We start from the raw sequence: 27,063 nt of genomic DNA, 5'->3' as shown, positions 1-27,063 counted from the left end.
ATACGCATAAGCTGTCCATACAGATTCACACAGGAAAAAACCTAAGGGTCAATTAGATAATAACCAATGATTTTAAGTATGGTAGCAGTACTGAACTACAAGCTGTATCACCTGTCCTCTGATAGTTTAAAAAATTGTGATATCATTTGTTGCTCACATGCTAACAGGCTTATAGTGAATCCTACATACAGGTACACCACCGATTTTCCGGCATCCTCGGTTCCAGTGCCGTGCCGGATTATCGATTTTGCCGGATTAACGGTGGAAACTAATTTTGCACCTTCAGAACATTTCTAAAGCAATAAATAGTCAAATATATGCTACAGTATAATATTAATGAATGAATAAACACAGTAGTGTATGCAAAACTGTTTATAAGCAAAACAGGTATCAGGTTCGTTTTGAACAACCATTAACAGTAAGTGAAACAGTAACTACAAGGAAAGTACTAAACCTCATGCAAAATGACACTAACTCTTACCCTCCCACAGCCCAACTCCCACTACAACCTACCCTATACCTTACACAGCCCAACTCTAAACCTTCCACAGCCCAACAACCTACCCTATACCTTCCACAGCCCAACTCTAAACCTTCCACAGCCCAACTCCTATTACAACCTACCCTATAACTTCCACAGCCCAACAACCTACCCTATACCTTCCACAGCCCAACAACCTACCCTATACCTTCCACAGCCCAACTCTAAACCTTTCACAGCCCAACTCTAAACCTTTCACAGCCCAACTCTAAACCTTCCACAGCCCAACTCTAAACCTTCCACAGCCCAACTCTAAACCTTCCACAGCCCAACTCTAAACCTTCAACAGCCATTACAACCTACCCTATACCTTCCACAGCCCAACAACCTACCCTATACCTTCCACAGCCCAACAACCTACCCTATACCTTCCACAGCCCAACTCTAAACCTTCCACAGCCCAACTCTAAATCTTCCACAGCCCAACTCCTATTACAACCTACCCTATAACTTCCACAGCCCAACAACCTACCCTATACCTTCCACAGACCAACTCTAAACCTTCCACAGCCCAACTCCTATTACAACCTACCCTATACCTTCCACAGCCCAACAACCTACCCTATACCTTCCACAGCCCAACAACCTACCCTATACCTTCCACAGCCCAACTCTTAACCTTCCACAGCCCAACTCTTAACCTTCCACAGCCCAACTCTAAACCTTCCACAGCCCAACTCTAAATCTTCCACAGCCCAACTCCTATTACAACCTACCCTATAACTTCCACAGCCCAACAACCTACCCTATACCTTCCACAGACCAACTCTAAACCTTCCACAGCCCAACTCCTATTACAACCTACCCTATAACTTCCACAGCCCAACAACCTACCCTATACCTTCCACAGCCCAACTCTAAACCTTCCACAGTCCAACTCCCACTACAACCTAATCATCAGCGTGGTCTTGAAGAAGTATTTCAGGTGGGACAGTTGCACATGGGATGTATGGGGAACAGGGACCTGATCTAGAACTTGGAGGAATTGGAGATGCTAGAGAACAGGTACTGCTCTTAGGCACATTCTTGCATAGCTTCTTAAACATGACATCAAGGCGAGGTTGTTTCATAAGTTTTGACCTTTCCCTGTACAGTTTTTCTTTCATCAAGTGAAAATGCATTAGCTCTTGTTCTGTCACAAAGTTACGTTGTTCTAGTCCTTTGATTAGCTCACTTATCATCTCAATCAGCTTGTCAATACCAGTGGGGATTTCAATAACATTTTCGTCTTCACTGTCACCATCGTCACTTTCAGTGATTTTTGCAGGATTCAAAACCATATCTATAATTTCAGAGTCAGTACAGTGACGCACAACAGGTGTTTCAACGTCAACCTCCATCCACTCTGCCAGATTTTCTTCGTTCAGCCTACTTGATAGGTTGTTGGCAGCAGTTGCAGTACAAGTTTTTGCATATTCAAGTAACTCAAGAACACATTCATCATCATTTGCTACACGAAATCCTGTGAAGGCAATACTGGGATCTTCATCAGGTGCATTTTCAAACACCATGGCAGGCCACTACTTATGCCAACCATTCTTTAGTGTTAACGAATTTACATTCTCCCAGGCACTAGCAACAAACCAAAGTACATCTTTCATGTTAAAGTCTTTGATAAACGACTCAATAGGCTTGCCTGAATTCACCACATCTAGCATGCGTTTCATGAAAAGTGTACGATACTTGGCCTTCATAGAGCGCAATATTCCTTGATCTTGTGGTTGGATAAGAGATGTACAGTTTGGTGGTAAATATGCTGTAAACACGTTATTCTTGCGCAGCAGTTCTGCTCTAGGGTGAGCTGAACAGTTGTCCAGAATAAGAAGGATTTTGCAGTCCTCTGGTAGGCCTACAGATGTGCAGTGTGCTCTGGCTTCTGCCACAAAATACTTTTCAAACCACTCTAGCATTAACTCGGTGGTAATCCATCCATTTTTATTTGCACGATAAATTACAGGATACACTTTAACACCTTTTAAAGCCCTAGGGCATTTACTTTTTCCGATCACTAGTGGCTTGCATCGGTGAGTTCCGGCAGCATTGGAGCAACCTAGGACAGTAACTCTGTCCTTAGATTGTTTAAACCCTGTGGGGGCTTCTTCATCCTCCATTGATAAAGTTTTCCTAGGGGTACATCGCCAATACAGTGCAGTTTCATCGGCATTATAAACTTGCTGGGGGGAGAGTTTTTCATCAGCCACAAGCTTTGCAAACTCATCCACATAGTCATCAGCTGCTTCATGGTTTGCAGACCGTTTTTCACCACACACTTTGCGCATCGAAATTCCATGACGTGACTTAAACCTATGCAGCCATCCTTCACTGTAATCACACTCATAGTCAAGTTTTAGTGCTTTATGATACAACTTAGCTTGTTCCTGTACCATGATGCCTGACAAGTCTACACCATCACTCCGACGTTGTCGAAACCATTCCAACAACACTCGATCAAGCTCAGTGCTTTTACCAGATTTCATAGTTTTCCTAATGCTCATTTGCTTCTTAGATTGACTTTCTGCAAAGAACTGTAATATTTGCTCCCTGTGTTTTTTTATGTCATACACTGTTGAGGAACCGAGACCGTATGTATCACACAGCTTCTTCACTGAAACACCGCGGTCCAGTTTTCGTAATATCTCAACTTTTGCCTGCACCGATATAGACTTGTGTTTACGCTTTATACCTGTACCATCACTGTTCTTGGAAGGCATAGCAGCACTACTGTCACTTGAACTGTCTGCGGACGCCATAACAGCCCCACTGTTGCTTGCTGTGTCACCTGCAGTGCCCTCAGAAGCTGTACTCACTGACACTTGTGTGCGCTGTGTCTTCCGCCCATGTGCGGTACTTGCTGTGACCTTGGACGCCATAACAGCCCCACTGTTGCTTGCTGTGTCACCTGCAGTGCCCTCAAAAGCTGTACTCACTGACACTTGTGTGCGCTGTCTTCCGCCCATGTGCGGTACTTGCTGTGACATTGGACGCCATAAGAGCCCCACTGTTGCTTGCTGTGTCACCTGCAGTGTCCTCAGAAGCTGTACTCACTGACACTTGTGTGCGCTGGGTCTTCCGCCCATGTGCGGTACTTGCTGTGACCTTGGACGCCATAACAGCCCCACTGTTGCTTGCTGTGTCACCTGCAGTGTCCGTGGAAGCTGTACCCACTGACACTTGCGCGTATTGCGTGTTACGCCCATGCGCAGAAAATGTTCCGGATTAAAGGATGTCTCTAACCCCCTTTAATCCGGACAAATCAAAATTGTCCGGATTAAGAGGTTCCGGATCATCGGTTGCCGGAAAATCGGTGGTGTACCTGTATACTGATTAGAACTCATAAATGAGGCACAATGTGTGTTCAAAAATCACCCTTAAATGTCACTTTTTTTGTACATAACACTTTGCACTATAAAAAGTCTGAATTAGAGACTGAGAGGTTTAAACATTAAAGGATTAAGTGCCTATCAGTCTGACCAAAAAAATATACATATCATATATTAAATGAAGCCCTCTTCTAAAAGGTATAAAGAAAATCCTTAATTTCCAAACAGACAGCCAGTGGTACTCCAGTGTCCTTGCAATGGACCATGGGAGCTAAATTCAAACTTTTATAGGGGGAAGTCATCTGACATCATTTCCCCAATTAAACTAATGTGCATAAGGCCTGTGTCAATCTCCTCCACACACCAGCCAATCAATCAATTAACTGATCAATAAACGTGAAACTGAATTAGTATCGGAGTCGTTTTTGCTGCAGTGAAATATATAAACCATAAATGATCTGTGTGCTACTAGTGCAGTAATAATATAGTGTACGCCTGAATAGTTCAGAGTGACTTAGTGGCCAACTGCTGGGAGTGATAAAATACGGGTCAAAGACCTTACAAACAACTACATGCAACCATGAGCTAATTGGCCAAACTTCTTACCTAATCTAATTAAATTGTGAACGAGCGTTTCTCTGCTCGTCATTAGTGCCACAATCCCTGCTATAAGAGTTACCCGGGTACTGTATCTTATTGTATCTAATTAGCTTTAGAACAGCGCAGAAGGAGAGTATTTGGTTGATATATATAGATAGATATATATAATTTCTCTAACATCCTAGTGGATGCTGGGGACTCCGTAAGGACCATGGGGAATAGCGGGCTCCGCAGGAGACTGGGCACTCTAAAGAAAGATTTAATACTATCTGGTGTGCACTGGCTCCTCCCTCTATGCCCCTCCTCCAGACCCCAGTTAGAATCTGTGCCCGGCCGAGCTGGGTGCTCCTAGTGGGCTTTCCTGAGCTTGCTAGATAAGAAAGTATTTTGTTAGGTTTTTTGTTTTCAGAGAGCTTCTGCTGGCAACAGACTCTCTGCTACGAGGGACTGAGGGGAGAGAAGCAAACCTACTCACGGCAGCTAGGTAGCGCTTCTTAGGCTACTGGACACCATTAGCTCCAGAGGGATCGAACACAGGTACCTAACCTTGATCGTCCGTTCCCGGAGCCGCGCCGCCGTCCCCCTCGCAGAGCCAGAAGAACAGAAGCAGCAGAAGCATGAAGACATCGAAATCGGCGGCTGAAGACTCCTGTCTTCACTTAAGGTAGCGCACAGCACTGCAGCTGTGCGCCATTGCTCCCACAGCACACCGCACACTCCGGTCACTGTAGGGTGCAGGGCGCAGGGGGGGGCGCCCTGGGCAGCAAATAAATACATTTTTTGGCAAAAAGAGACATATATACAGTCTGGGACTGTATATATGCCAGAGCCCCCGCCATTTTTTATACATTTAAGCGGGACAGAAGCCCGCCGCTGAGGGGGCGGGGCCTTCTTCCTCAGCACACCAGCGGCATTTTCTCTTCACAGCTCCGCTGGCTCTCCCCTGCAGTATTCAGGTGCATTAGAGGGTAAAAAAGAGGGGGGGCACATAAATTGAGGCGCAGTATATATACATATATTAACAGCAGCTACAGGGTAAACACTAAGGTACTGTGTAATCCCTGGGTTATATAGCGCTGGGGTGTGTGCTGGCATACTCTCTCTCTGTCTCCCCAAAAGCCTTTTGTGGGGTCCTGTCCTCAGTCAGAGCATTCCCTGTGTGTGTGCTGTGTGTCTGTACGCCTGTGTCGACATTTTTGATGAGGAAGGATACGTGGAGGCAGAACAAGTGCAGCTGAGTGTGGTGTCGCCGCCGACGGTGCCGACACCTGATTGGATGGATATGTGGAAGGTGTTAAATGATAATGTAAACTCCTTGCATAACAGGTTGGATAAAACTGTAACCGGGGGACAGGCAGGGTCTCAACCCATGCCTGCTCCTGCAGCGCAGAGGCCCTCAGGGTCCCAAAAGCGCACACTTTTCCAGATAGTTGACACAGATGTCGACACGGAGTCTGACTCCAGTGTCGATGACGATGAGGCAAAGTTGCAGCCTAAAATGACTAAAGCCATCCGCTACATGATTGTAGCTATGAAGGATGTATTACACATTTCTGAGGAAAATCCTGTCCCTGACAAGAGGATTTATATGTATGGGGAGAAAAAGCATGAAGTGACTTTTCCCCCTTCCCATGAATTAAATGAATTATGTGAAAAAGCATGGGATTCCCCTGACAGGAAGGTGATAGTTTCCAAGAGATTACTCATGGCGTATCCTTTCCCGCCAACGGACAGGTTACGCTGGGAATCCTCCCCTAGGGTAGACAAGGCATTGACACGCTTGTCTAAAAAGGTGGCCCTGCCGTCTCCGGATACGGCCGCCCTAAAGGATCCTGCTGATAGAAAGCAGGAAGCTATCCTGAAGTCAGTTTATACACATTCTGGCACACTGCTGAGGCCAGCAATTGCTTCGGCCTGGATGTGTAGTGCAGTAGCTGCATGGACGGTTTCTCTGTCTGAGGAGTTAGATACCCTGGACAGGGACACTGTTCTACTGACCCTGGCACATATCAAGGACGCGGTCCTATATATGCGGGATGCCCAGAGGGACATTTGCCTGCTGGGCTCTAGAGTTAACGCTATGTCCATTTCTGCCAGAAGGGTCCTGTGGACTCTGCAATGGACAGGGGATACCGACTCTAAAAAACACATGGAGGTTTTACCTTATAAGGGTGAGGAATTGTTTGGGGACGGTCTCTCGGACCTCGTTTCCACAGCTACGGCTGGGAAGTCAAATTTCTTGCCTTATGTCCCTCCATAACCTAAGAAAGCACCGTATTACCAAATGCAGTCCTTTCGTTCTCAGAGGAGCAAGAAGGTCAGAGGTGCGTCCTTTCTTGCCAGAGGTAGGGGTAGAGGAAAAAAGCTGCACCACGCAGCTAGTTCCCAGGAACAAAAGTCTTCACCCGCTTCCACTAAGTCCACCGCATGACGCTGGGGCCCCACAGGCGGAGCCAGGAGCGGTGGGCGCGCGTCTCCGACATTTCAGCCACCAGTGGGTTCGCTCACAGGTGGATCCTTGGGCTATACAAATTGTGTCTCAGGGATACAAGCTGGAATTCGAGGTGATGCCCCCTCACCGTTTCCTGAAATCGGCCTTACCAGCTTCCCCCATGGAAAGGGCGATAGTGGTGGAGGCAATTCACAAACTTTTTCTCCAGAAAGTGGTGGTAGAGGTCCCCCCCCCCTTCAACGGGGAAGGGGCTACTATTCCACTATGTTTGTGGTACCGAAACCGGACGGTTCGGTCAGACCCATTTTAAATTTAAAATCCCTGAACTTTTATCTGAAGAAATTCAAGTTCAAAATGGAATCGCTCAGAGCGGTCATTGCAAGCCTGGAGGAAGGGGATTTTATGGTGTCGCTGGACATCAAGGATGCTTACTTGCATGTCCCCATTTATCCGCCTCATCGGGAGTACCTCAGGTTTGTGGTACGAGACTGTCATTACCAATTCCAGACGTTGCCGTTCGGCCTGTCCACGGCACCGAGAGTGTTTACCATAGTGATGGCGGAGATGATGGTGCTCCTTCGGAAGCAAGGGGTTACAATTATCCCATACTTGGACGATCTCCTCATAAAGGCGAGGTCCAGGGAGCAGTTGCTGATCAGTGTAGCACACTCTCAAGAAGTGTTGCGTCAGCACGGCTGGATTCTGAACATTCCAAAGTCGCAGCTGATTCCTGCGACTCGTCTGCCCTTCCTGGGCATGATTCTGGACACAGACCAGAAGAAGGTGTTTCTCCCGGAGGAGAAGGCTCAGGAGCTCGTGACTCTGGTCAGAGACCTCCTAAAGCCAAAACAGGTGTCCGTGCATCACTGCACACGAGTCCTGGGAAAGATGGTGGCGTCTTACGAAGCCATTCCCTTCAGTGGGACCTGCTAGACAAGTGGTCCGGATCGCATCTTCAGATGCATCGGATGATCACCATGTCTCCCAGGGCCAGGGTGTCTCTTCTGTGGTGGCTACAAGGTGCTCACCTCCTCGAGGGCCGCAGATTCGGCATACAGGACTGGGTCCTGGTGACCACGGATGCAAGCCTCCGAGGGTGGGGAGCAGTCACTCAAGGAAGAAACTTCCAAGGGTTGTGGTCAAGTCAGGAGACTTGTCTGCACATCAATATCCTGGCGCTAAGGGCCATATACAACGTCCTGAGTCAAGCGGAGCCTCTGCTTCGAAACCAACCAGTGCTGATTCAGTCAGACAACATCACGGCAGTGGCCCATGTGAACCGCCAGGGCGGCACAAGAAGCAGGGTGGCAATGGCAGAAGCCACCAGGATTCTTCGGTGGGCAGAGAATCACGTACTAGCACTGTCAGCAGTGTTCATTCCGGGAGTGGACAACTGGGAAGCAGACTTCCTCAGCAGACACGACCTCCACCCGGGAGAGTGGGGACTTCATCAGGAAGTCTTCACGCAGATTGCAAATCGATGGGAACTGCCACAGGTGGATATGATGGCGTCCCGTCTCAACAAAAAGCTAAAAAGATATTGCGCCAGGTCAAGGGACCCTCAGGCGATAGCTGTGGACGCACTAGTAACACCGTGGGTGTTCCAGTCGGTCTATGTGTTTCCTCCTCTTCCTCTCATACCAAAGGTGCTGAGAATTGTAAGAAGAAGAGGAGTGAGAACAATACTCATTGTTCCGGATTGGCCAAGAAGAACTTGGTACCCGGAATTGCAAGAAATGATCACAGAGGACCCGTGGCCTCTGCCTCTCAGACAGGACCTGTTACAACAAGGGCCCTGTCTGTTCCAAGACTTACCGCGGCTGCATTTGACGGCATGGTGGTTGAACACCTAATCCTAGCAGAAAAGGGCATTCCGGAAGCAGTTATTCCTACGCTGATAAAGGCTAGGAAAGACGTGACAGCAAAACATTATCACCGTATATGGCGGAAATATGTTGCTTGGTGTGAGGCCAGGATGGCCCCTACAGAGGAATTCCAACTGTGTCGATTCCTGCACTTCCTACAGTCGGGGGTGACTTTGGGCCTGAAATTAGGGTCCATAAAGGTCCAGATTTCGGCCCTATCCATTTTCTTTCAAAAATAACTGGCTTCACTGCCTGAGGTTCAGACGTTTGTTAAGGGAGTGCTGCATATTCAGCCTCCTTTTGTGCCACCAGTGGCACCTTGGGATCTTAACGTGGTGTTGAGTTTCCTGAAATCCCACTGGTTCGAGCCACTTAAGACGGTGGAACTAAAGTATCTCACGTGGAAAGTGGTCATGCTGTTGGCCCTAGCCTCAGCTAGGCGTGTGTCAGAATTGGCGGCTTTGTCATGTAAAAGCCCCTATCTGGTTTTCCATATGGACAGGGCAGAATTGCGAACTCGTCCGCAGTTTCTGCCAAAGGTGGTGTCGGCTTTTCATCTGAACCAACCTATTGTGGTGCCTGCGGCTACTCGTGACTTGGAGGATTCCAAGTTGCTTGATGTAGTCAGGGCTTTGAAGATCTATGTTGCTAGGACGGCTGGAGTCAGGAAGACTGACTCGCTGTTTATTCTGTATGCATCCAACAAGCTGGGTGCTCCTGCTTCAAAGCAAACCATTGCTCGCTGGATCTGTAACACGATTCAGCAGGCTCATTCTGCGGCTGGATTGCCGCATCCAAAATCAGTAAAAGCCCATTCCACAAGGAAGGTGGGCTCTTCTTGGGCGGCTGCCCGAGGGGTCTCTGCATTACAGCTTTGCCGAGCTGCTACTTGGTCGGGTTCAAACACATTTGCAAAGTTCTACAAGTTTGATACCCTGGCTGAGGAGGACCTGGTGTTTGCCCATTCGGTGCTGCAGAGTCATCCGCACTCTCCCGCCCGTTTGGGAGCTTTGGTATAATCCCCATGGTCCTTACGGAGTCCCCAGCATCCACTAGGACGTTAGAGAAAATAAGAATTTACTCACCGGTAATTCTATTTCTCGTAGTCCGTAGTGGATGCTGGGCGCCCGTCCCTAGTGCGGACTTTCTGCAATAAGTGTATATAGTTATTGCTTGATAAAGGGTTATGTTCTGTTGGCATCCATTGGTTGATGCTCTGTTTGTTCATACTGTTAACTGGGTAAGTTTATCACAAGTTATACAGTGTGATTGGTGTGGCTGGTATGAGTCTTACCCTGGATTTCAAAATCCTTTCCTAGTTATGTCAGCTCTTCCGGGCACAGTTTCCTTAACTGAGGTCTGGAGGAGGGGCATAGAGGGAGGAGCCAGTGCACACCAGATAGTATTAAATCTTTCTTTAGAGTCCCCAGCATCCACTACGGACTACGAGAAATAGAATTACCGGTGAGTAAATTCTTATATATATATATATATATATACTGAGCATTGGACCTCAGTAAACTGTGTGTGTGACTACTTGTTTTCTCTAAGGGACATAGTGCTGTGACGTGTAGCGCATTATTACTGTATAAAGTAAAAAGACACAACTAGCGTCCACAGTATATGATAGCACTGGTAATTTTATGTAAGGTAGAAAGTCGTAGGATTTCACGGTTTACAAATTAAAACACAAGTACATGTAGGGGACATAGGTCATACCATTAGCAAATAGACAAAACCACAAAAAGATCTATACGAAAAATATTCGAGGCAAGTACAGCATAAAAATTGACAATAGTAGACTAAATGTGGTGAAGAGAATTTCCATTGGCATGGTTTGTTGTAGAAGCGTTTAGAAAACAAATCTGCCCGCTGTTTGTATTGTATCATGAGACAGGAAAGAGAGAGGAAGGCATATGGATAAGAGAAGTGGGGTAGGGAGATAATTATAGAAAGAAGATGATAGATGCAGAGTCCATGTTCCCAGTGTACAGCAAGGCATGTCAGGTAAAAGTTGTAGAGCTAGACCCTAAGACTATCAAAGCAAAAGGTCAGCAAAGAAGTATGGGCTCTGTGGGGCAGAGAGGTAATTTAAAAAAAAATGCCCTGGGCAGCATGAAACCTACTAAAACTGGCAAAAATAAGGGGCAGAAAGATGCTGAGGCACAGTCCTACCCCCGCCAGTATAAATATTAGTTTAAAAAAATCTGAGGGGAAACGCGCCATTATGGAGGCGGGGCTTCCTCCTCACTCAGCCAGCACACTGCACAGCGCCATTTTCTCTCCTTCCAGGCTGCTGAGAAGAACGCTGGTCCTCCTCCACTGCTGAACTAAGTATCAGGGTGCAAAACAGGGGGGGCACAGTGAAATTTGGTGATATAGATGTGTATAGATATATAATATATATATATATATATAGATAGATAGAGATATAGTTATAGTGTGATTATAAAAGCGCTGCAGGTCTGTGGGCATTTTGTGTTTCACAGACATTTTATTACCGGCGCTGGGTTGTGAACTGGCAAATCCTATCTGTGTCCTGACAGATTTTACTGTGGGTCTGTCCCCTATAAGTCCCGGAGTGTCTGTGGTGTGTTTGTGCACGTGTGTGACATGTCTGAGACAGGGAGAATGGGTGAAAGAATTACGTGATAGTGTGAATCATAGCAGTAAGAGATTGGATAAGTCTGAGTCTCATGCAGAAAACTGGAGAAAATCAGTGGAAGATGTGATATTTCATAGTTCTGCCTTTTCATCCACAGGCGACCCCTCTGGGTCACATAAAAGACTATTTGCACAAATAGTACAAACTGATACCGACACGGACTCTGATTCCTGTGTCGACACTAGTGATTCCAGGGGAATAGATCCTAAATTGGCAAAAAGCATTCAATACATGATTGTTGCTATAAAGGAGGTCTTGGATGTTACGGAAGTCCCTCCTGTACCTCAGAAGAAGGCTTATTTTTATAAAGAAAAGAAAATTAATGTAACTTTCCCTCCTTCTCACGAGCTAAATACTCTTTTTGAGAGAGTTTGGGCAAACCCTGAAAAGAAATTTCAGATTCCCAAAATGATTCAGGTTGCTTATCCTTTCCCGGCAGAGGACAGGAAAAGGTGGGAGTCACCCCCAGTTTTAGACAGTGCCCTGTCACAGTTAACAAAAAAGGTGATTCTCCCTGCACCTGGGACGGCCTCACTAAATGAGCCGGCAGACGTGGGTGCTATCGAAAAATGGTCAGATAACTTGTCATCTGAAATTGACACGATAGATAGAGACGAGATACTCCTAAAACTAGGTCATATCAAAGACGCTGCTGCATACATGCTAGAAGCCATGAAAGATATTGGGCTTTTGGGTTCAAAAGCCGCTACCATGGCAGTCTCGGCTCGGAGGGCGTTGTGGATTCGCCAGTGGAATGTTTACGCAGATTCCAAAAGAAATATGGAGGTTCTCTCGTATAAAGGTGAGGCCTTGTTTGGAGATGGGCTGGATGCGTTGATCTCTGCGGCTACCGCAGGTAAGTCGACATTCTTGCCTTATGCTCCTGCACCGGCGAAAAGACACATCACTCTCACATGCAGTCCTTTCGGCCCAACAGATACAAAAAGGCCAAAGGTTCCCCCTTCTTTGCAGGTAGAGGGAGGGGAAGAGGGAAAAAGTCCACAGTGTCTCCAGGATCGCAGGAGCAGAAGTCCACCCCTGCTTCTGCCAAATCTGCAGCATGACGCTGGGGCTCCCTTGCCAGCTTCTCTTCCAGACAGAGAAGTAGTAACGGCTGCTATTCAAAAATTGTCAGGATCAAGTCATTGACTTGGTACTCATGTCACAGCAGGGAGAAGGTTTTTATTCAAGCCTCTTCGTAGTTCCGAAGCCGGACGGCTCGGTCAGACCGATTTTAAACCTGAAATCTCTAAATCTTTACCTAAAAAGGTTCAAGTTCAAGATGGAATCTCTGAGAGCAGTGATTTCCAGTCTGGAGGAAGGGGACTTCATGGTATCAGTAGACATAAAAGATGCTTACTTACATGTTCCCATTTATCCTCCTCATCAAGCGTATCTGAGATTCGCAGTACAGGATTGCCATTACCAGTTCCAGACGTTGCCGTTTGGACTCTCCACGGCACCGAGGGTATTCACCAAGGTGATGGCAGAGATGATGGTCCTCCTTCGACAACAAGGAGTCAATATAATTCCTTACCTGGACGATCTCCTGATAAAAGCGAGATCCAGGGAACGGTTGGTGCAGAACATTGCAGATTGCAGATTCCATGCCAGAGTATTCCAGTGGGACCTGTTGGACAAGTGGTCCGGATCCCACCTACACATGCACCAGAAGATAATCCTGTCCTCCAAAACCAGGATTTAGCCTCCTGTGGTGGCTGCACAGTTCTCCCCTGTTAGAGGGACGCAGGTTCGGGATTCAGGACTGGGTCCTAGTAACCACGGATGCAAGTCTCCGAGGATGGGGAGCAGTCACACAGGGAAAGAGCTTCCAAGGAAAATGGTCAAGTCAGGAAACCTGTCTTCACATAAACGTTCTGGAATTGAGAGCCATTTACAACGGCCTTCTACAAGCGGTGCATCTTCTTCAAAATCAACCCGTGCAGATCCAGTCGGACAATGTAACAGCAGTCGCGTACATAAACCGTCAAGGCGGAACGAAAAGCAGAGCGGCAATGGCAGAGGTGACAAAGATCCTCCTCTGGGCAGAAAGTCATGTAAGAGCTCTGTCAGCAATTTTCATTCCGGGAGTGGACAACTGGGAAGCAGACTTCCTCAGCAGACACTATCTCCATCCAGGAGAGTGGGGCCTCCACCAAGAAGTCTTCGCAGAGGTGACAAGTCTTTGGGGAGTTCCTCAAGTCGACATGATGGCATCTCGTCTCAACAAGAAGCTTCAGAGATATTGTTCCAGGTCGGGAGACCCTCCAGCAATAGCAGTGGATGCACTGGTAACCCAGTGGGTGTTTCGGTCGGTATATGTCTTCCCTCCACTTCCAATAATTCCAGAAGTTCTCAAAATAATAATAAGAACAAGGGTTCGAGCAATCCTCATTGCACTAGACTGGCCAAGGAGGGCTTGGTATCCAGATCTTCAGGAGTTGCTCATAGAAGATCCTTGGCCTCATCCTCCTCGCGAGGACCTGCTACAGCAGGGGCCGTGCGTGTATCAAGACTTACTGCGGCTACGTTTGACGGCATGGCGGCTGAGCGCCAGATCCTAACCTGAAAGGGTATTCCCAAGGAAGTCATTCCCACTCTTATTCAGGCCAGGAAAGGAGTAACGTCTAAACGTTACCACCGTATTTGGAGAAAATGTGTGTCTTGGTGTGAATCCAAGAAGGCTCCTTCGGAGGAGTTTCAGTTGGGACGTTTTCTCCATTTTCTACAGGCAGGTGTGGATGCGGGCCTAAGATTGGGTTCAATCAAGGTCCAGATTTCGGCTTTGTCAGTTTCCTTTAAATAAAAAATTGGCCTCCCTTCCAGAAGTTCAGACGTTCGTGAAAGGGGTGCTGCACATCCAACCTCCATTTGTGCCTACGGTGGCACCTTGGGACCTTAATGTGGTGTTGCAGTTCCTTCAATCAGATTGGTTTGAACCTCTGCAAGAGATAGAATTGAAGTTTCTCACTTGGAAAGTGGTGATGCTCTTGGCCTTGGCATCCGCAAGGCGGGTGTCTGAATTGGGGGCCTTGTCTCACAAGAGCCCTTACCTGGTCTTCCATGAAGATAGGGCAGAGTTGAGAACTCGCCAACAATTTCTTCCAAAGGTGGTTTCGTCTTTTCATATAAACCAAGCTATTGTGGTGCCAGTGGCTACTGACTTTCACTGCATCAAAGTTTCTTGATGTGGTTAGAGCTTTGAAAATGTATGTCGCAAGAACAGCTCGGATACGGAAAACAGAGGCTCTGTTTGTCCTGTATGCTCCCAACAAGATTGGATGTCCTGCTTCTAAGCAGACCATTGCGCGCTGGATCAGAGGGACGATTCAGCAAGCGCATTCCACGACCGGATTGCCGATATCGAAGTCGGTAAATGCCTATTCTACTAGAAAGGTGGGCTCATCCTGGGTGGCTGCCCCGGGGGGGTGGGGGGGGCTGCATTACAACTTTGGCGAGCAGCTACTTGGTCAGGGGCAAACACGTTTGCAAAGTTTTACAAGTTTGACACATTGGGCGATGAGGACCTCAAGTTTGGTCAATCGGTGCTGCAGGGTCATCCGCACTCTCCTGCCCGTACTGGAGCTTTGGTATAACCCCATGGTACTGAAGTGGACCCCAGCATCCTCTAGGACGTATGAGAAAACAGGATTTTAATACCTACCGGTAAATCCTTTTCTCCGTAGAGGATGCTGGGCGCCTGACCCAGTGCGTGCTTTACCTGCAGTTGTTAGTTTGTAGTTACACAAGTGTTGTGTTATGGTTATTTTTCAGCATGTCGCTGCAAATTGTTCATGCCCGTTGGCATGTGTTATGTTGAATGCCATGTTGTGCGGCATGGTTGAGGTGTGAGCTGGTATGAATCTCACCATTAGTATAAAAGTAAATCCTTTCCGCGAAATGTCCGTCTCCCTGGGCACAGTTCCTATACTGAGGTCTGGAGGAGGGGCATAGAGGGAGGAGCCAGTTCACACCCTTGAAAAGTCTTAAAGTGCCCATGGCTCCTGCGGAACAGTCTATACCCCATGGTACTGAAGTGGACCCCAGCATCCTCTACGGACTAGGAGAAAAGGATTTACCGGTAGGTATTAAAATCCTGTTTTCTGCATCTATGGAAAGCACTTAGGCTGAGGTGCATTCAGCAATAATAGAGTGAAATGGATAATTCAATTTTAATCATGCATTATAAACACTTCAGTTAGTTTCAATGTGATCAGGTTATCATTTAATCAATATGGCTGTGTACATTTGAACATATCCCAGGGGGAGATATATCAAACCTTGGAGCGATATGAAGTAGAGAGATAAAGATGCTACTAACTGTCATTTTTCAAACACTGTAAAAAGACAGTTTGACGCTAATTGGTTGATGATTCATCTTTCTCCAAGGTTTGATGCATCTCCCCCTGGCTATCTTTTCAACCACATAGGGTGATTCTGAAATTATTAGTTGTAATTGAATGGATTGTTTTGAGGTCAGCTTTGGTTTATCTCTCTATTCATTTAGCACCTGCTCGGCAAAGTAATACACCGCTATTTACTGATGAATTCTCCCATAGCCATATGAGTATTGGCAAGCTTTAGTTGTATCACATCTTGTGACAGGTTTGGTATGTATTACTGGCGGATGGGATGCCGGCTGTTCATGTCACGGCAATGCCGTACTGCGGGCTCGACTGCTCGCTGTGAACGCCGCAGGATCTATTCCCCGTCTGGTGGAATAGCCCTGGTGCGCCTGCATTCCGGCTGGCGGGATTTCGGCATCTGTATCCTGAACGCCGGGATCCTGACTAAGGGTAATTTGACTGCATCCCCTTGTGACAACTGCTTTACCAAGTTTCTTTATTCAAATTTCTAGCTTTATTTTTTTTCTGTTCCCAGGAAACGTTGGCATCTTTTATAAAGTGGCCGGAACACAATGCCCCTTTTCTAGATGAGAAGGGCAGTCAGAGCAGAGTGTCAGGAGCCGTGTGCCACCAAGATCCCCGGTGAGTTTATAAACAAATGGATGGATAGAACCCCCAAACAGTACCTCCGTTGAGGACCTAGGCCATCCATGATAATAATGCTTTGAAATTTGCTGTATTATACACAATAAACTATCCAGTCAATATATATTCAGTGCTGCTTTTTATCATTACATGCTTCCCCTAGCTGTTACTCTTCTGCTCTTTGCACTTACTGTCTTCCTTTTCTCTTTGCTCTCCAGAGTCGCATGCCCTCCCTTCTCTTTATCCCAGAAAACAGATGACAATGATCTCACAGGCACTACGCTGCACTGCTTATCTGATGGCCCCACAGTGTTTAATGACAGGAACATGGGGGGTAATTCAGATCTGATCACAGCAGCAAATTTGTTAGCAGTTGGGAAAAACCATGTGCACTGCAGGGGGGGGGCAGATATAACGTGCAGAGAGAGTTAGATTTGGGTGGGTTCTTTTGTTTCTGTGTAGGGTAACTACTGGCTGCTTTATTTTTACACTGCAATTTAGATTTCAGTTTGAACACACCCCACCCAAATCTAACACTCTCTGCACATGCCTAATTCAGACCTGATCGCTTGCTAGGGGTTTTTCTCCGGCAGGGTCCTCAGGTTATCCACAGGATAACAATGGGATATGATGAAGCGTCAGCGGATTGGCACCAATCGATCAAAAGCTTTCTGGCCTCCAAGCATGCAATGGGCCCGTCCATATATCCCCGCCCCCTGGCTCAGGCAAATCAGTTTTTTGTTTGGTGCAGCAGGAGCCGGACCATGGTCAGAGGGCTGCTATTTTTTTAGCAGCCCCAAGCCTTCTTATTTTATTTTTATAGTCTTACTATTTTTTGAGTGATCTTTCTAAACAGCGTCTTATACGCATATTGGAAAGAGTCGCTCCAACAACTCTCCACCGGGTCGCGACAACTCTTAGCCATGAGTACAGTGCTGTTTCGGTGGGAGTCTGTGTCTGATATACTAGCAGGTCCATCTGACGTTACCAGGCTGTGGCCGGAGCACGGGGAGAAGGTAAGGCATCGGTTCCGTTTAGCATGCATGGAATATGGAAACAGCTGCACTGTTTTGGGAGTAGACTACCAAACAGTAGCTGACGCGCCGCCACCACGGGTGCTCCAGCGCTAGGCCTTAGGGATCATAGGCTCTAGGAGTAGCATGAGGTCGCGATCCCTAGGGTTGATATCAGATGGGGGAGTCAGACGCTCTCCTGGTCGCCTCTCCCCCCGGTTCATGACTAGTTTCCGCCATGTCTCCCGCCATGAACTGTTTCCCCGTTTCCGTCTCAGACGCTACTAGCCATCACAAGGAGACGAGGGGACCCGGTCGCAGCATAGGCGGCTGCGTGACCGGTGCGTCTGTGTTCACTAAGCGCTACCACGAGGAGACCTGGTCGCAGCATAGGCGGCTGTGTGACCGGTGCGTCTGTTCACGAAGCGCTACCCCAAGAAAACCCGGTTGCAGCATAGGCGGCTGTGTGACCGGTGCATCTGTGTTCGCTGAGCACTACCACGAGGATCCGGTCGCAGCATAGGCAGCTGCGTGACCGGTGCGTCTGTGTTCACTAAGCGCTACCCCGAGGAGACCCGGTCGCAGCATAGGCGGCTGTGTGACCGGTGCATCTGTGTACGCTGAGCACTACCACGAGGGGATCCGGTCGCAGCATAGGCGGCTGTGTGACAGGAGCGTCTGTGAACACTGGGTTCAGGAAGCGGCAGTGTACACTACTAGCGTCTGGATCCACTCGGCGTTCGTTAACGTATGATCGATCTTGGAAGTGGGGTGAGTATCCCTGTATCCCACTCTACTGAGTACGGGTAAAACAGCACTAAGCCTTTATCTACCTTTTGAGTACGAATAGTTAGATAAGTGTCTATTGCATATGAGTCTGTATACCATTACTGTGGTTTCGATCGCATTGCGTCTGAATACGTTAGCTCTGTTTAAACATGATTCAGTAAATGAGGTTCTCCTACATAAATAAAATGTTATTTGTAGTTGATATACTCATATTGCTTATTATACTAATGTATGAACATGTGACTGTCTGCTAGTATGATGCTGACTTTACTATTTGTGTGTTAAGTTTGTCTTGCAGATCCTCAGTGCTGATGCATGGAGGGTCGGATGAATAAAATCATTTAAAGATTACAGTCACAAAATTGTGTAGTATACTGTGGAAGTGCTGATTATTTATCATGTATAAGAGCGGCAAAGGTGAGAACACTCATGTTTGTTTTACAAAGCTGTATTGCCCTCTCATGAGCTGGTTAAGGATGGTTGATGTGCATAGTATTTTAGCTTCGGCAGAAATGCAAGGCAGATTCAGGTACAAATGTGTCCACCTTGGGCTATTTTTGCACACATTTTATCCAATAAGCTGAATGGATAATTTCTTCAGAATCATGTACCAGGTATATCCTTTACATGCAGATCCACCTATGGTGTATCACTCCCAACAGCAGCTTCTCAGAGCAATGGTAAGTAAAATCTTCACATTCACAGTCTACACATTGTTGAAATTCATTGGAAGATGAAAGTCCAATTTATTCTACTTCATTATACAAAGAAGAGGTAGGTCTCAGCTGGAATATAGCTGAGTAAAATAAAGCATTGAGGGAGCCTGGTTAAAAACATAGGCACCTGTATTTAAACATCCTAAAAACCTGAGTGTCCAAAGTCAGATCGGCTGACAGAAATTAGGGAAGAGGTTTGGGCTATGCCCAATAGAAAGTTAGAATCCTAAGACATTGAATTCTAATTACCTTCTTCCAGTTGGGGATGTTTAAAGAGAGGTGGCTCCTAAAGTAGTTATGCAAGTGATCTACTTTATCTTTGCTTTCCCTGTCTAGGGCAGTCAAAGGGCCAAGCCTTGGCTTTGGCTTAAATGGCAAGGACAGTGGTTGCCTGGGCTAATGCAATTGAAGGAGAATCTTTTCAATGAACGGCAAAATTCTCATATAGTGCAATGATCCTGGAGAAGCACCAATAGATTTTGCCATTGTTTCCTCCAGGGCATTAGCCCCAATCATATCTGCTCGCAGCGCAGTTTTAGCTGGAATGTGGGAGACGATTCAGGAATTAGGAAAGGTTTTGAATCGTTGTCCTTTTGGGAAAGTTTCCTTTGGTAAAGAATACACAACAGATATTCTGGAGTCAAGAGCAGACTCCAAAAAGGTCAACTTCTTCCACATACAGTTTAAAACTTCCGCTTTCGGACCCTTGTTTTGGTTTCTAGGAAGACTAATAAGGCATGGGGCTGCCAAAAGTCCGGATGGGATATACAGCTACACCACACTGATAGGCCCAATCTCATCTGAGTTTGGAAAATAAACGGTGTTGAGCCTGGTTGGTACTCGAATGTGAGACCATCTGGACAGGTGCTGTAGAAAAATAAACCAGCAGTCGCATGGTATGGGCCTCTGCCTGGGGACCCCAGGCTGGGGGGGCTAATTTCTTCAGCCATGCAGTTCTGACACAGTACTAGGTATGATTTCACCTTCACAACCGTCTCGGGTAGAGACGAAGGACAAGGCTTGCAAGAAGCAGTTCAGAAATGGCTTCAGCAGGAATAGTCATAATTCCTCTTGCAAACGAGGACAAAGTCTTTACTCCAAGCTGGTAAATTCGGAAGCCAAATCGGTCATTTCGGCCTATGCTTAATCTTGAAATGCTGAACAAGTACATTTGGAACCTAGGTTGCACTGCACTAGTTATGTTCCTTATGCTTGGCATAGAGCCAGGGGGTTAAGGCTAACCCTGGATCTACAGGATGCTTACCTTCATGTTCTATATCACTGTCCATCAGTGTTATTTAAGAGTTTGCTATCTTCCAACAGCATTTTTAGTTATAGGCCTTACCCTTGGGGTTAGCCTGAGTATTTAACAAGAATATGAAGGTGAGCACATCTTATCTCCGCTAACAGGGGTTAAGAAATTTCTCACACCTAGACAATCTTTAATCCTGGCACACAGGGATTGCTCTTACGTCTTCTGCAACAGACAATAACCTGTATGCAGATGCACAAGTGACTCAATAATGGGCCAGAAGTGTCTCCAGTTCCGTCACATTGGATGATTCACTTGGGGGCTTTACTGGATCAGGTCTGCAGGAAGCAATTTTTATCTTGCAACAAAATATCCAGGGTGTAGTCTAGGATTCAAGTTTTTGTTGCACAGTCAAACGGATCCATTCACGCAACAAGGCTGATGATGGGTTTGATGGTATCTACATCAACAGAGGGAAGTATGCACAATTCCACTCAAGGTCTCTGCAGCGTCTGAATGTTACCAAATAGAATCTACAGTCACACCATACTAAATGTGCACAATCTCATTTGGATCGTGGAGGATGGGCAGTGTTGGCCGGGTTGGTACTTGGAGTAACCACCGGGGAATACAAGGTGCTGTAGGTAATTATGGACTGCATCACATAATGTAAACGGAATGGTACTTACGATAAAAGTAAGAAGGTCTTCAGACTGGTGGAAACTGGCATCCCAACTGGACAAAGGGAAATCCTTTCGATATTAGATTGGGAAGATTCTGACACTGAGGAACAGTGTCAGGAAGGTTGTGTTACCAAAGAAGTAGGTTGTATTGCCGTTAAAGGTTGGAACCTTAGGCCACATATAGGACACCGGTGTAGGCACAGCAGAGTCGTTGAGGAAAACCAGTCCAGTGCCGGGCGGACTATGCATGTACCTCAACATTAGGAAGGAACTCGCAGCCGAAAAGCAATGAAAAAAAGCACAGACTAAGATGGGCAGAACTTCATCATTCAACCGTGTCCGCTATTTTCATTCCGGGAGCCCTAAATGGGGAAGCGGACTTTTCTCAAGTTGACACACCATTCAGGGAAATTAATGGTCTCTACACCCGGAAGGTTCCGGATTTCGGTGAACTAGAGGTATTTGCCAGAGAGAGATCTCGTGGAGTTTTTTCGGTGCAACATAGGGGTCAAGAACAATGGATCCCAGAGTGATCTTTGTGGATGTCTTATCGGTGAAATTAGACTTTCTTCTGGTTTGTGTTTCTCCAATCACCCTATTGCCCAGTGTGGTGAGAAGACTAAACGGGAAAACCAGCAGAGAATGGCAATGGATACTCCATTTCTGTCCCAACGTCCAGACCTACTGACGCAGGGTCCTTGTTATCACAGACATCTGGATCTACTGTCTTTAATAGCATGGCCTTGAAACATTTATCCTGAAGGTAATAGGATATTTGCAACAGGTGATTTAAACAGAGTTCAGAGCAAGGAAACCTTCCTTAGCTCGCCTTTATCACCAAATATGGCAAGCCTATGTTCAGGCTTGCAGTGAGTTGGATCCTAGATCTTTTCAGAGTTCGGGGGTCTTAGCATACTTTCGGGCACGAATGAATAAAGCTTTGAAGGTGGCTTCCTTGGAAAATCAAGGGTCTGCATTGACTGTAGGGTTCCAAAACAAAACGAAATAATCAACTTACAGGATGTGCGTACTGTTTTCCAGGTCATGCGGCGCATTCAGCCTCTGATTGTTCCTCCTACAGTGCCGTGGGACTTGTTAGTCCTGAAAGCCCTTTAAGTTGCCCATTTTGAACCATTTGTTCAAAATGTTGACTTGGGGGCATAGTCATGTTGTTCCCCATTTATGATCTTTTATCCACATAAATCAGCCCTCAGAATTAGATCTGGGTATTTTTCAAAGTTCCACCTTAACAAGGAAATTGTTGTCCCGGTTTTTCAGGTACCGGGCCTCGCTGCAGGAGATGCATCACTAGACGTGATCCTTGTATAAGGGATCTACGTGGATTATACCAGTGCCATCAGGAAAAGAGATTCTCTCTTCATTCGCTATGGATTTCACAAGAGAGGATGGCTGGCTGGTAAGCAGATGCTGGCAAGATAGCTTCAGATGATGATTTCAGAAGCATATTTTCTGACCTGGTCTCCCTATTCTGGCTAATGTCTCTGTTCATTCTACCCGTAAGGTAAGTCCTTTTTGGGCAGCGCAATGTGGTGCCTAAATAGAACAGGTATGTAAGGCAGCCATATGGTCTTCCGTTTACACATTCAATAAGACATTATGCCTTGGATACCTTTGCCTCTCACAATGCTGAACTCGGTCGAAGTATTCTCCTATGCATCAGGAGCGTCCCCACCACTAAACTGCTTTGGGAAATCCCATTGTTATCCTGTGGACGCTGCCGGAGAAATATATGTTATGGTAAGAACTTACCGTTGATAACGGTATTTCTCCTAAGTCCACAAGTTCCACAGGGATCCCACCCTGATGCACCTGATTTGAGGATCTTTTTTACTCACGAACCTCTTCCTTCTTGTACGGAAGGGTGTGCATGTGTGTTCTTCTCGCCTGATTAGGGTTCTACATGATGCTCCTGACTTCTGCTTTGGAATACAACTGATTTGCCTGAGCCAGTGGGCGGGGATATATGGACGGGCCCGTTGCATGCTGGGAGGCCAGAAAGCTTTTGATCGATTTGTGCCAATCCGCTGACGCTCCATCATATCCCATTGTTATCCTGTGGACTAGAAACAAATACCGTTATCAACGGTAAGTTCTTACCATAACGTATATTTTGCACTGCTGCAAGTAGATAATCGCCGCCCATAGGGTAGTGTATTTTTACTTTGCAGGTGTGTAAACTCATGTGCAGCCGAGCAGTACAAACAAGTTTTGTGCAGTTTGAGTAGCCCAGGACTTACTCAGCCACTGCGATCACTTCAGCCTGTCCGGGTCCGGAATTGACCTCAGACACCCGCCCTGCAAACGCGTGGACACGTCTGCGTTTTTTCAACCACTCCCAGAAAACAGTCAGTTGACACCCACAAACGCCTTCTTCCTGTCAATCTCCTTGCGATCGGCTGTGCAAATGGATTCTTCGTATAATCCATCGCCCAGCAACGATACGCTTTGCAGCCGTATGACGTGCCTGCGCATTGCGGTGCATGCGCAGTTCTGACCTGATCGCAGCGCAGCGAAAAATCCTAGCGTGCGATCAGGTCTGAATGACCCCCATGGTTTTGCCCATCAAATTTGTTGCTGCGATCAACTATGAATTACCCCCCATGGTGTTTAGTCTGTGACTGTCATTGTCACAATTATTGACTGGAAATTGTTCGGAATTTGCAATCTGGTCGGCCTTTGTACTTGTTAGGTTACAATGTAATAGTGGAGAACCACAGGGATGTATTAATGTTGGTTGTGGAATTTGAGATATATTATAATAATAATATTATTATTAGTTTACTGATGCTTTAAGTATTATTCCGTATGTATCTTGCTGAAGATTATATTACCTATAATCCTGCTCCTGCTCAGCCCTGCCTTGGATTACTAGTGTTCTTTAGTAAAGCTGTCCTCCTGTTATGTCTGAAGTTAAGGTCAGCTTCCTTGCCATGTGCTCTTCTTTTCTTTGTCCTATAGTGACATGGTAGCTTAGCTGCAGGAAAAGGCTTTGACCTCCTCCTCACCAGCAGAGTCAAAGTCTGTTAATTCCTAAGTAACATTCGATGTTGCACAATGTTCTACATACCTTTTAATGAGAACATTAAAAACACCTCCCCACTGATTCCGGATACCTTATTCATGAACAGAACCTATCTCTTTTTTAAATTTTAATTCCTTTTAAAAATATTGTCTTTCCTGTATATTGATACCAAGGTATTTGATATTAATGTGTCCTATATTTACTGTTATGTATATTTTATTCATTCTTCAGACTGTAAACTGTAATGCTTTATATAGAGTACAGAATACAGTTTGAAACGTTGAAAGAAACTCGTGTCTCTTGTGTGATATGACAAGTGGTTTTGAGTGCCGCACCTGTGCCTTGCGTTTTTATTTATTTTTATATATATATATATATATATATATATATATATATATATATATATATATATATATAATGTATTTGTTATTTTGCTGTGTTACCTTTATAGTGATTACAATTCACCTAGCACCTTACCCCGCATTTGACCTCCATTTTGATTCAGGGCAAGTCCTTTTGATCATGTAACTTTTTTTTCCCCCTCAGGACGTGTGAGGAGCCAGCATCCGTCATACCCCATGTGTGGGCAGATGACATCACAAAGTGGCCAGTAAGTGGCATGGAATGAGTTACTCTTACAAAAAGAGTGAAAAGGCTTCAACTGTGTCTTCTTTCTCTAGATTTGCACATACCAGCAAACACACAATCACACTGGGTTCAAGCACATGGACTGTGAAATCAAAGGAAGACCGTGCTGCATTGGTACCAAGGGAAGGTAAGAACATTGGTGTTTGGTTAAGAAAGTGCAGATGTATTGATGCAATACTGATCGGTGAGATAGTGTGATAAGATGTTAGGGTGCTATTTTTTTTTTAGAAATATACTCACTCTTGTAGAATCACAATTTTAATTAACATTTTTATTCCTCAGTTGTGAAATAACAACACGGGAGTATTGTAACTTCATGCATGGATACTTCCACGAAGAAGCCACACTTTGCTCACAGGTCAGTGTTTGTCAGAAATGTGTAAATCCCTTCATGGCATGCACACCGCTAAAGTGCTTGGTCACATGTATAGAGCTGACTTTGCCTCTCATCAAGGTGCCTGAATACGTTGGTGGACACAAAGCACATAATCCTTTTTTTTTCTGTCAGCCACTAGGGGACACTAACCCCAAGTCAAGACGCTGGGGTATTGATGGTGGCTTACGGGAAGTTGGCACTTTAAATAATCTAAAAGTGAAACAGGCTCCTCCCCCTCTCCTCTATCCCCATCATCCATCAGTTTTGAATTTGTGCTGAGGGAGCCGGTCTCAGCTGACTGAGCTCCAGCTCAGTTTATGTATTACTTTATTTGTTTTACCGTTTTTTATTCAAGTGATTTTCTTTCCCTCTGCCTCAGGAGGCCCTTCGCCACTTAATAAGAGAAGTGGTGTCCGGGTTCATTATCAGCAGTATCACGCTGCACTGGAGAACAGCGCTTAAGAGGGAAGCACTGTTCTTTCTCTGGCTGGGTCCACAGGATTATCCACAGGATAACATTGGGATATAGTTGAGCGACAGCGGAAATGGCACCAACACGGTCACGAGCTTTCTGGCCTCCCAGGATGCATTGGGGCCTTCACCATATAGTCCCGCCCACTGACTCAAATCAGTTTTCTCTATCGTCCTAAGTGGATGCTGGGGTTCCTGAAAGGACCATGGGGAATAGCGGCTCCGCAGGAGACAGGGCACAAAAAAGTAAAGCTTTACTAGGTCAGGTGGTGTGCACTGGCTCCTCCCCCTATGACCCTCCTCCAGACTCCAGTTAGATTTTGTGCCCGAACGAGAAGGGTGCAATCTAGGTGGCTCTCCTAAAGAGCTGCTTAGAGAAAGTTTAGTTTAGGTTTTTTTCTTTACAGTGAGTCCTGCTGGCAACAGGATCACTGCAACGTGGGACTTAGGGGGAAAGTAGTAAACTCACCTGCATGCAGAGTGGATTTGCTGCTTGGCTACTGGACACCATTAGCTCCAGAGGGATCGAACACAGGCCCAGCCGTGGAGTCCGGTCCCGGAGCCGCGCCGCCGACCCCCTTGCAGATGCTGAAGCGTGAAGAGGTCCGGAAACCGGCGGCTGAAGACTCCTCAGTCTTCATAAGGTAGCGCACAGCACTGCAGCTGTGCGCCATTTTCCTCTCAGCACACTTCACTGGGCAGTCACTGAGGGTGCAGAGCGCTGGGGGGGGGCGCTCTGAGAGGCAAATATAAACCTTATACAAGGCTAAAAATACCTCACATATAGCCCATAGGGGCTATATGGAGATATTTAACCCCTGCCTGACTGGAAAAATAGCGGGAGAAGAACCCGCCGAAAAAGGGGCGGGGCCTATCTCCTCAGCACACGGCGCCATTTTCTGTCACAGCTCCGCTGGTCAGAACGGCTCCCAGGTCTCTCCCCTGCACTGCACTACAGAAACAGGGTAAAACAGAGAGGGGGGGCACATTAATGGCTATATATATATATATTAAAGCAGCTATAAGGGAGCACTTAATATAAGGATATCCCTTGTATATATAGCGCTTTGTGGTGTGTGCTGGCAGACTCTCCCTCTGTCTCCCCAAAAGGGCTAGTGGGTCCTGTCTTCATTAGAGCATTCCCTGTGAGTTTGCGGTGTGTGTCGGTACGTGGTGTCGACATGTATGAGGACGATATTGGTGTGGAGGCGGAGCAATTGCCAAATATGCAGATGTCACCCCCCAGGGGGTCGACACCAGAATGGATGCCTTTATTTGTGGAATTACGTGATGGTTTATCTTCCCTTAAACAGTCAGTTGAGGACATGAGGCGGCCGGACAATCAATTAATGCCTGTCCAGGCGCCTCAAACACCGTCAGGGGCTGTAAAACGCCCTTTGCCTCAGTCGGTCGACACAGACCCAGACACGGGCACTGATTCCAGTGACGACGGTAGAAATTCAAACGTATTTTCCAGTAGGGCCACACGTTATATGATTTTGGCAATGAAGGAGACGTTACATTTAGCTGATACTACAGATACCGTAAAACAGGGTATTATGTATGGTGTGAAAAAACTACAAACAGTTTTTCCTGAATCAGAAGAATTAAATGACGTGTGTGATGAAGCGTGGGTTG

The 27,063-nt window shown here is 46.4% G+C and overlaps 1 protein-coding gene across 1 annotated transcript in view; it reads left to right on the top strand.

Moving 5' to 3' along the window:
• Nucleotides 1–27,063, top strand: part of RHBDF2 (rhomboid 5 homolog 2) — a 230,949-nt gene that overhangs the window by 181,607 nt on the left and 22,279 nt on the right. Inside the window, exons 13-16 of the mRNA XM_063960416.1 lie at nt 16,325–16,431; nt 24,477–24,540; nt 24,611–24,705; nt 24,861–24,936. Coding sequence (XP_063816486.1) covers nt 16,325–16,431; nt 24,477–24,540; nt 24,611–24,705; nt 24,861–24,936 — 342 coding nt within the window. The remainder of the gene's footprint in view (nt 1–16,324; nt 16,432–24,476; nt 24,541–24,610; nt 24,706–24,860; nt 24,937–27,063) is intronic.

Source organism: Pseudophryne corroboree, chromosome 3, assembly GCF_028390025.1.
Source record: "Pseudophryne corroboree isolate aPseCor3 chromosome 3, aPseCor3.hap2, whole genome shotgun sequence".
Classification (NCBI taxonomy): Eukaryota; Metazoa; Chordata; class Amphibia; order Anura; family Myobatrachidae; genus Pseudophryne; species Pseudophryne corroboree.
The sequence above is the reverse complement of the archived record's forward strand: the minus strand, read 5'-3'. Positions and strand labels throughout refer to the sequence as shown.